The sequence below is a fragment of the Acanthopagrus latus genome, chromosome 2 (assembly GCF_904848185.1).
Source record: "Acanthopagrus latus isolate v.2019 chromosome 2, fAcaLat1.1, whole genome shotgun sequence".
Classification (NCBI taxonomy): domain Eukaryota; kingdom Metazoa; phylum Chordata; class Actinopteri; order Spariformes; family Sparidae; genus Acanthopagrus; species Acanthopagrus latus.
The window spans coordinates 1,095,001-1,105,000 of NC_051040.1; the positions used below are offsets into that span (position 1 = coordinate 1,095,001).

General features: G+C 49.5%; 1 protein-coding gene across 1 annotated transcript in view; it reads left to right on the forward strand.

Annotated features, from left to right (window-relative positions):
• Positions 1–10,000, forward strand: part of LOC119005281 (latent-transforming growth factor beta-binding protein 2) — a 35,938-nt gene that overhangs the window by 16,509 nt on the left and 9,429 nt on the right. Inside the window, exons 7-26 of the mRNA XM_037072821.1 lie at positions 285–361; positions 444–611; positions 1,762–1,864; positions 2,983–3,042; positions 3,436–3,558; positions 5,665–5,841; positions 5,933–6,070; positions 6,195–6,644; positions 6,719–6,871; positions 7,265–7,396; positions 7,538–7,663; positions 7,747–7,860; positions 7,958–8,077; positions 8,242–8,355; positions 8,526–8,645; positions 8,721–8,840; positions 9,075–9,194; positions 9,343–9,468; positions 9,562–9,687; positions 9,950–10,000. The exon at positions 9,950–10,000 is cut by the window's right edge and continues 72 nt beyond it. Coding sequence (XP_036928716.1) covers positions 285–361; positions 444–611; positions 1,762–1,864; positions 2,983–3,042; positions 3,436–3,558; positions 5,665–5,841; positions 5,933–6,070; positions 6,195–6,644; positions 6,719–6,871; positions 7,265–7,396; positions 7,538–7,663; positions 7,747–7,860; positions 7,958–8,077; positions 8,242–8,355; positions 8,526–8,645; positions 8,721–8,840; positions 9,075–9,194; positions 9,343–9,468; positions 9,562–9,687; positions 9,950–10,000 — 2,718 coding nt within the window. The remainder of the gene's footprint in view (positions 1–284; positions 362–443; positions 612–1,761; positions 1,865–2,982; positions 3,043–3,435; positions 3,559–5,664; positions 5,842–5,932; positions 6,071–6,194; positions 6,645–6,718; positions 6,872–7,264; positions 7,397–7,537; positions 7,664–7,746; positions 7,861–7,957; positions 8,078–8,241; positions 8,356–8,525; positions 8,646–8,720; positions 8,841–9,074; positions 9,195–9,342; positions 9,469–9,561; positions 9,688–9,949) is intronic.

Genomic DNA, 10,000 nt, shown 5'->3' on the forward strand with positions numbered 1-10,000 from the left:
TGCACAGAGCCAGGCTAGCTGTTTCCACCTGTTTCCAGTCTTTATGCTAAGCTAAGCTAACTAGCTCCTGGCTGTGCCGACATAATCAGAATCAGAATATTTTATTAATCCCTGGGGGGAAATTGTTAAAAACAGAAAAAGTAAGAAAGAATGAAGTTGAAAACAGAGTTAAAGTAAGCAGGAGCGACTGGAACAGGCTGCAGACACCACGGTACATGCACACAAATCGAGTGAATAAGAGTGAATATCTAATAGAGTAAGACTGCGTTCGTTTCTGTGTGCAGCCCCCGGCCCGTCCATGGTGAAGGTCCGAGTGCAGCACCCCCCTGAGGCCAGCGTGAAGATCCACCAGGTGCTGAAGGTAACAGAGACGCAGAAGACATGTTGTCTGTTTGCTCTGTACTTGGATCTTTCTTGTGTCAGTTTCTTCTTCTTTGTTCCAGGTGTCTCGATTCAGTCCCGCCCTGCGAACCCTCTCCTCCTCGTCGGGGTCGGCGGGCGCTCCAGCTCCGGGTGGCGGAGCGGTGGAGGCTCAGACGCTGAGGGGGGACGGCACGTACAACCAGCAGTCCGGGTTCAAATACTGCTTCAGAGAGGTCAAAGACGGGCAGGTGAGCGAGGTGCAGGAGCAGCTTTGTTCTGCGTGGAGGGATTTCACTGTGTGACAGTCAGTGTTTCATCGTTTATGATTCTGAAATGTGACTCAAAGACGTCTCTGCTCCGCGTTAGCTCTCTGGCTGCAGACACTCAGTGTGTTCACACTGTTCCCTCCTCGGCCATTTTTCATCAGGATAATTGAGCGCAGCTTCACTTTTGGCTGCAGCAGCTGCTGTCAAACCCGTCGTCAGGTCCAACTCTGCAACAACAAGCGTCACAGCTACTGTTCATTAAAGTGTCGTTCCACCTCCCCCTTAAACTTCTATCATGCCACAACACCGCTGACGATCTGCTGTCATTCAAGACCAACAGCTTAACAGACTTCAGATTCTGACATTAGAGCAGAAACAAATCGGTCACTCATCAAATAAAAGACAGACGTCCCACAAAACAGCATTACAGGACCAGACATCAGTGATGTGGCAGCAGGTCGTGACTTCAGAATCTCCTGTCTGTCCTCCTGTCTGTCCTCCTGTCTGTCCTCCTGTCTGTCCTCCTGTCTGTCCTCTTGTCTGTCCTCCTGTATGTCTCCAGCAGAGAGAGTCAGGCAGCTCGGTGATCCTGTGACCAGATTTAGAGCAGCAGACTTTAACTGTCACGTCTTTGTCTTCTTCACTGTTGTAGCTTTTGTCTCTGTGAACTTTTTAAGAAAATAAAATCACCAGAGTTGATGAGGAGGAGTGACCTGGTCTTCAGCCTCCCTCTCTGGGAGTGAGAGTCAGACAGCGTCCTCTGTTCACTGATGGTGACGATGTGATGACGTCATCGTCTCTGTCCCTTTTCCAGGCTGCATGTTGGATCAGGACCTCCATCAGAACACTTTAGAACAGCAGCCACGTGATTACAAACAATCTGCTGAGACACGTTTAAATTTACAGCTGGAGACGCAGATCACGACTCCGCTGGTTCCAGCAAGCGTGAAATGACCCAGTGGAGCGTCGGCGCTGCTCGGTTCAGTGTGAACGAACAGGAGAACATGTGTGACGTGCAAAAAGCTTTGGGTTCTTTATATAAACCTCATCACTTTCATAGTGTTTATACAGTATGTTAACGTGTGTGTGTGTGTGTGTGTGTGTGTGTGTGTGTGTGTGTGTGTGTGTGTAGTGCAGCTCTCCTCTGCCGGGTCTGAGGAGCAGAGAAATGTGCTGCAGAGGGATCGGGAAGGCCTGGGGCATCACCGACTGTGTCCTCTGTCCTGACAACACAGGTACACACACACACACACACACACACACACACACACACACACACACACGCATACACACACACACACACACACACACACAGTACATGAATAGATTTACTTAGTTACTCTCAAAAACTTGTGTCTCATGCAGAGTTGAGTTGATCCAAAGTTTGGAATACTGACTCGGCTTCCAAAAATACCTCTGTGATATGGATGTTGAGAGATTTGACCAAACTAACAGAGTGCTGCCAACACACACACACACACACACACACACACACACACACACACACACACACACACACACACACACATAAATATGTCTCTCTCTGTGTGTGTACAGGTCTGATACTTTATGACTGAAATATTTTGGAATTATTCCACCAGGAGCTGCTTATATAACACACACACACACACACACACACACACACACACACACACACACACACACACACACACACACACACACAGTAATGATGCTTCCTCCATGTTCTTGCAGAGCTGACTAACAGTAAAGGAATGCTGCTCTGTGGGACTGTAGGCCTTTAGCACACACACACACACACACACAAACTCACCTCAAACACTTGCACGTGTGTGTGTGTGTGTGTGTGTGTGTGTGTGTGTGTGTGTGTGTGTACAGACACACAGGAAGTTGTGTTAGCTCACTTGCTGGCGTCAGTTTACATCAGCCTGTCAAATCAGACACAATGATGTAATAAACCTTTTAAAAACCAGAGCCAGCATGTTAGCATTCATGGTTAATAGCATTTAATTTATTTCATGGACCCCAAGGGTCAAAGTGTCAATAACAACATTTCACAAAACACGAGGTTTACAACAAAACACAACATTTCAGAAAAAATCAATTCAGAAAACACAAAATTCCAGTAGAAACATTTCAGACAACATTTCCAAATGCAACGTTACAGAATTGTTTATTTTATTTTTTATTGCATATATGAAATGTGTTTGTTTTTGGCTGACCAAAATATTCACAAAGCATGAAGTAAAGAGTCAGACATATTCCAGAATAAACAGTCAAGTTGAGACATGAAGATTTCCAGAACTCTCTCCTGTACTCTAATACAATCAGTGTTACCATGACTGATCAGTAATCTATCACTGCTCATCATCAGGTCAGAGCAACAGCAGCTGTCCAGGTGGTTTCAAGCGAGTCAATGGATCACTGTGTGTTGGTGAGTTACACACGCGCGCCCACACACACACACACACACACACACACACACACACAGACACAACAATTAACTCTGTCTCGCTCTCAGATGTTGATGAGTGTGACACACATGGTCTTTGAGAGGTCAGAGGTCACAGAGATGTTACAGTATCACCTGATTGAGTGCACTGTCAGTCCGAGTCCTCACTAACAGAACAGACACACTTCCAGGTACCGCAGGTCCAGAACTCTGAACACATCTGCTGCTCATCACAGTGATGAAGCTGTGTGTTCACCTGGTTCTGTTCCCTGAGCCTCATGTGGACAAAACATCCGTGATGCAGTTCATCTTGGGTCAGATGCATGTGTGGTAATCTGAGTGTGTGTGTGTGTGTGTGTGTGTTGATGTGTGTAGATGTGAATGAGTGCCTCCGGCCGGGGCTGTGTGAGAACGGGATCTGTGTGAACACCATGGGGAGCTATAGCTGTGTGTGTGGGGCGGGGTTCATCCTCGACGCCACACATGGAATCTGCATCTGTAAGTAACACACACACACACACACACATAGACACACACACACAGCTGCTGGCTTGGGAATGAGTTGAGGAATAAGGCAGAGTCCGGGTCAGAACTTCCTGAGTCCATCTGAGCTCTTCGTGTTTCCAGAATCTGTATTATTCACTTGGTCATCATCAACACGTGGCCCCGCCCCTCTCCACGCCCACCACCTGCAGGCCGTCTCCTGTGTGGGAGATCAACAGACGTCTTTGTTCCGACGTCAGCGAGTCTCATTGTTCTCTGTTCTGTCAGGAGTCAGAAGAACTCTTTGTTCTGATTAAAATTTTTGAGTCTGGTGCTCAGATGCGTTCACGTGAAGCCTGCCTGGTGCTCTGCTTATTCTGACCAGCATTCACTGAGGAGGAGGAGGAGGAGGAGGAGGAGGAGGAGGAGGAGGAGGGGAGGGTCTGCTGCAGGATGCTGGTCCGCCTGGTAACCGATGACAACGCTCTAATCACAGCTGACTCATTAAGCCTGATAACGTCTCGTCTCTCTCTCATTGCTTCCAAACTGGCTGGAAATGCTCTCAGGGGGGTGTGTAATGTGTGTGTGTGTGTGTGTGTGTGTAATGTGTGTGTGTGTGTGTGTGTGTGTAATGTGTGTGTGTGTGTGTGTGTGTTACTGTGTAATGTGTGTGTTACTGTGTAATGTGTGTGTGTGTGTGTGTGTGTGTGTGTGTGTGTTACTGTGTGTTATGTGAGTTAAATGTGTGTATTATGTGCTTATTGTGTGTGTATGTTATGTGTGTTGTCCATAAGTGTGCTGCACGGTGCAGAGAGGTGGTGTTAAATGTAAAGATGTTAAACTTTTAAGATTCACATTATTATTATTAATATTATTATTTACATTATTGTCACTGTGTCGACTTATTCAATATGTCATTTTCTCAAACCAAACTTTTTTATTTATTAATCATTGTTGGACACAAAATATTTTTAGTTGTAGTTATTGTTTTTCGAATGACCACTTTTTCATCCCAAATGATTTTTCACTGCCTGAACATGCCCCAGAACTCACCAAACTTGGAGTAAAAGTCACACCTGCCGAAAAATTTCATAATCCATTGTCGTCCTCAATTTCCACCACTAGGCGGCGCTATAATCAAGTAAAGTCTCACATCTCACAACTCACATCTACTTTGTACACAGAATCTGTGGACTCTCCTGACAAAAAGTTATTTAAAAAATGTTGATATTCCAAACAATACTCAAGTTATTAAATAACAACTTCCTGCAGATTTTGCTCAAAACAGGAAGTGTTGCATATCTCCACATTGGTCTGTACAAATGACATGAAACTCAGGTGACTACTTCCCCATGAGCCACTCAGGCTCTGTGAAAAAATGATAAACTTTTTCCAACTCCTCCTCGGCCATTTGACTGATTTGCACCAAACTTTTCAAGTAGCTTCTGTGGACAACACCCATGACAAGCGTTCACCTATGTCACACCTGGTGGCGCGGTCCATTTTGATGCTTCGCCATAGAACCATCAACCTGCCATCTACTCCACATTGCAACATGTAGAGGGTGTTGCCCTGAATACATCTTGCGTGGCGGCAGCACGCGGGCTGCGAGGGCCCGTTCATCGCTGCTTGCAGCTTCAATTTAATCTTTGTATTTAAAAGTTAAACACTTCATTGTTTGAACCTAATGACTCTCACCAGGACTTTTCTTTCACATAGATTTGTATGTAAATGTTATTTCTTGGAGGCAGTGTGGGTCGGTCCAGGCCGGCCCGAGTAAACCCGTCTGGTTCTAAGGTTGTCTTGGCTGTTTGTCTCAGTTGTCATGTCTGTCAGCTTTATTGTGTGTCGGCTCTGATCCATGTTGTCGGTGGGACTCGTGGTGGAGCGCTCTGTTCTGCCTCTTGTCCAATCAAACCACAGAGCCCTCCGAGGCTGTGATGTCAGAGCTTGCTTGCTTCGTGTGGGGTCTCTGTCGAGGCGGTCCTGTTCGACCCGAGGGGGGCAGCATGATGCTGATTCTGCATGCAGGTTCTGCTACCATCGGCCCGTCTGTTCAGACTCCCAGCTGAGCTTCAGGATGTGTTTGTAACTCGTCCCTGTCCTCCTGTGTGTCCTCAGCCCAGAGTGTGATCTCAGAAGAGAAGGGTCAGTGTTACCGGGTCCTGGGTTCTGGTCAGGGTCCGTCCTCCTGCTCCCTCCCCATCCTCAGGAACATCACCAAGCAGATCTGCTGCTGCAGCCGAGTGGGAAAGGCCTGGGGAACCGACTGCCAGAGGTGCCCCTACTTCGGTTCAGGTGGGTCAGCAGAGAATCAGCAGCTGGTTGGTTCAGTAACAAGCTCACTGTTCTGTTTCTAACCCTGCTGGATCTGTTCTGCCTCCTCCAGTGGCCTTTAAGGAGATCTGTCCGGCCGGTCCTGGGTATCAGTACTCAGCTTCAACCCTGAAGTTCAACCAGAGAGTCAGTGAGCAGCTGGGGAACCGAGGAGCTACGGTGGTAACCCACAGCAACCCGGAGAACCAGGGTACCTTTAGATCAAGCTAGAACCTCCTGTGTACTGTCTGCTCATGGCCCAGTCAGAACAACCCAGCTGTATGTTATATATTAACACAACTAGGGCATCCGTCCCTTCCTCCCTCCTTCCCCAGGTCTGGGTCCAGGTTCTGGGTCCAGCAGTAGCAGCGGAGTTTCCGGATCTCAACAGAAACCGTCTTCATCTGGAGCGACCGCTTCTGGAGGTGTTGGATCCAGAGCTGGTCCACCCCAGCCTTTACCCCAGCCTCAGCCTCCGCCTCAGGCTCAGCCTCCGCCTCAGGCTCAGCCTCAGACTCCACCCCGGCCTCAGGCTCAGCCTCAGGCTCCAACCCGGCCTCAGGCTCAGCCTCAGGCTCAGGCTCAGGCTCAGCCTCAGCCTCAGGCTCAGCCTCAGCCCCGCCTGGACGTCTCTCCCTCCTTCAGGCCTGTTCAGCCTGGCAGCACTGGAACTAGAACCACCCAGGACAAACCCCAGAGTCCAGACAGACCCGGGGCCCAGCAGATCCAGCCTGACCCTGCACCCTCACAACCAAGACCACAGCCTCCGTCCACAGGAAGTCAAGGTAACACAAGCTCTGAAACGCTGCAGCCCAGTTTGATTATTTCTGTTGTGACTGTGACCCGCTCCGCTCCTCAGCAGGCAGTCGGTCCTCCTCCCAGCCGGCAGCTAGAGGGGACTCTCTCTCAGCTCCGGCCCAGCCACAGAGCCCTGAGCGTGGGTCGAGGCCCAGCGGAGGACTCCCTCCTCCTCAGAACAGACCAGCCGTCAGCCCGACGAGCCGAGCCCAGAGTGAGTACCAGCAGACACAGAGCACAGAACACACTGTCGCCATCACTGAAACAGAACTGGGAACATCGGATCAACAGAACACCAGGACACATTCTGTTGTCTGATGTTGTTTAAGCTCTGAGGAGGCCTTCATCTGTGATCAGTTACTGGACACACGCACACACGCACACACACGCACACACACACAGGTCTGTGTTTCTAAACAAAGACACCACGGAGTCGGATCACGGCGCCGCTGGAGACAATTACAGCAGCTGATTGGAAACATGCACAGCTGCAACCCGAGATCAATAACATGAAACACTGAACAGAGGAAACAACATGAGGGTTTAAATACAGTTAGTTAAGAGAGTGTGTGTGTGTGTGTGTGTGTGTGTGTGTGTGTGTGTGCAGCAGTGCAAAGTGTGTGTGAGAGCAGACCAGGTGTGTGTGGGCGTGGCCGCTGTGTGGATCTGCCAGCTGGAAAACACACCTGTGTGTGTGATCGGGGATACCAGCCCAACTCTCAGCGCACCTACTGCCAAGGTGAGCACACACACACGCACAGACACACTTCTGTAGTAAATAGTAGTAAGAAGTTGTGTTGGAGAGAGAGAGGAAGTAATTATACAAACCTGATGATGTTAATCTGTGTGTGTGTGTGTGTGTGTGTGTGTGTGTGTGTAGATGTGAATGAGTGTGTGCAGTCTCCAGGTGTGTGTTCCGTGGGAGAGTGTGTGAACACCATGGGAAGCTACAGGTGTGTGTGTCCGTCTGGATACAGGAGCAACAGCCAGCAGACCAGCTGCCAAGGTGACGTCTACTTCCTGTTTGTTTGTTTGTTTGTTTGCTGCTTCACACAAACAAACGTTGTCATCGCTGCGTCTCTCCCTCAGACGTCGACGAGTGCCAGCAGAATCCCTGCAGCAGCGGTCGCTGTGACAACACGCCGGGCAGCTACAGGTGTGTCTGTCGCCTTGGTTACAGGCTCAGCGGCAACACCTGCACAGGTAAAGCCCCGTGGTGAACCGGAGTCCGAGCAGACGGCAGGATTGTTTTTAGAAAAGTCATTTTAAATGAGGAGCGTCTGATAAATGTGTGTTTCAGATGTGGACGAGTGCGAGGACCCCCTGCAGTGTCCCGGTCAGGAGTGTGTCAACAGTCAGGGCTCGTACCGCTGCGTCTCCTGTCAGCCTGGATACAGACTGCTGAACAGGCTCTGTGCAGGTAAACACACCTGTCCACCCCGTGTGTGTGTGTGTGTGTGTGTGTGTGTGTCTGTGTCGCTCACAGAGACGACACAAACTCTACGTTTATATATGTGTTCACTCTGATGGTCTTTAATGATCGTCCACTGAGTCTCACACTCATGTTGTTGTGACGGTCTGCAGACATTGATGAGTGTCGCCAGGCTCCCTGCACCAACGGTCACTGTGAAAACACACCTGGGAGCTACCACTGTGTCTGTCACCATGGTTACAAGCTCCAGAACAACACCTGTGCAGGTAAAATGGCAGTGGTGGAAAGAAACACCCAGAAACTGTATTGGTTTCATGTGGAAGTTAACCTCTGTTTCTTTAACTTTAACTGAGCTACGCTAACAACCTGCTGCTGCTGTGTGTGTGTGTGTGTGTGTGTGTGTGTGTGCCGTGTGTGCGCGTGTGTGTGTGTGCAGATGTAGATGAGTGTGCAGAGCCGTCTCAGTGTCCCGGTCAGATGTGTGTGAACTCTGTGGGATCGTACCGTTGTATGTCCTGTCGACCGGGATACACACTCACCAACAGACAGTGCACAGGTACACACGCACACGTACACACACACACACACACACACACACAAACACACTCATCCCTCTGTTGTCCCTCTGTAGATGTAAACGAGTGTGAGGACAGCGAGACTTGTCCTGGTCAGCAGTGTGTGAACACTGAAGGGTCTTACAGCTGTGTGGACTGTCAGCAGGGATACCACAGTGTCAACAGGCTGTGTGAAGGTACACACACACACACACACACACACACACACGCGCGCGGTTCACATGTATTCATGAACAGCGACCTGTTGACGTTAAATTTGCTGCCGATATTTATGTTTTCTGAATGATTTTGACCTCCTGATCTTTTCTCTGTTGACACCACCTGGACGAGTTTTCACCAGCTAAGTCTTATCACAACAGCGTCCTCTGTGTGTGTGTGTGTGTGTGTGTGTGTGTGTGTGTGTGCGTCAGACGTGGATGAGTGTCTGCAGGCCTCTCAGTGTCCTGGTCAGCAGTGTGTGAACACTGTGGGGTCGTACCGCTGTGTGTCCTGTCAGCCTGGATACAGCAGCCAGGACGGCTCCTGCCAGGGTAACACACACACACACACACACACACACACACACACACACACACACACACACACACACACACACACAGGCCTGTTTTCATATACCTCAGTGAGCAGGTATGCAGTTGGACAGATGTTGAGCCGTCTCTCTCTCTCTCTCTCCTGCAGATGTAGATGAGTGTGTGAGCGTCGGGGCGTGCGAGGCAGACCGTGTGTGTGTTAACACCGTCGGCTCCTTCAGGTGCGAATGCCGGCCCGGGTATCGGACCGCCGGCCTGGGGAGACAGTGCAGAGGTGACTCAACTCAAATCAATGCAGAATTTAATTATTGTTGTAAAATAAAATACATGATTATAATGTGTGTGTGTGTGTGTGTGTGTGTGTCAGACATTAACGAGTGCTTGGAGGGAGAGTTCTGTTTCCCCAAAGGAGAGTGTGTGAACACAGCCGGGTCGTACACATGCGTGTGTTCTCAGGGATACACACTAAGTGACAACCGGACCGCCTGCATCGGTGAGTCCCAGAGTGTGTGTGTGTGTGTGCACGTGTGTGTGCGTGTGTGTGCGCGTGTGTGTGTGTTCTGAAGAATCATCATAATCATCCTGCTGAGTTGGATGTTGGACTCATGTTGGAGGTTAAAGCGACGGACTGGAAACACTGAACTCACTGTTCATGTTCACAGCTCACACATGATGTCATGCTGATGTCATCTTTGGCCCGTGTGTGTGTGTGTGTGTGTGTGTGTGTGACTGACAGCCTCTCTCTCTGTCTGTAGATGTGGACGAGTGTGTGAAGGCGGGTGTGTGTGTGGACGGTCGCTGTGTGA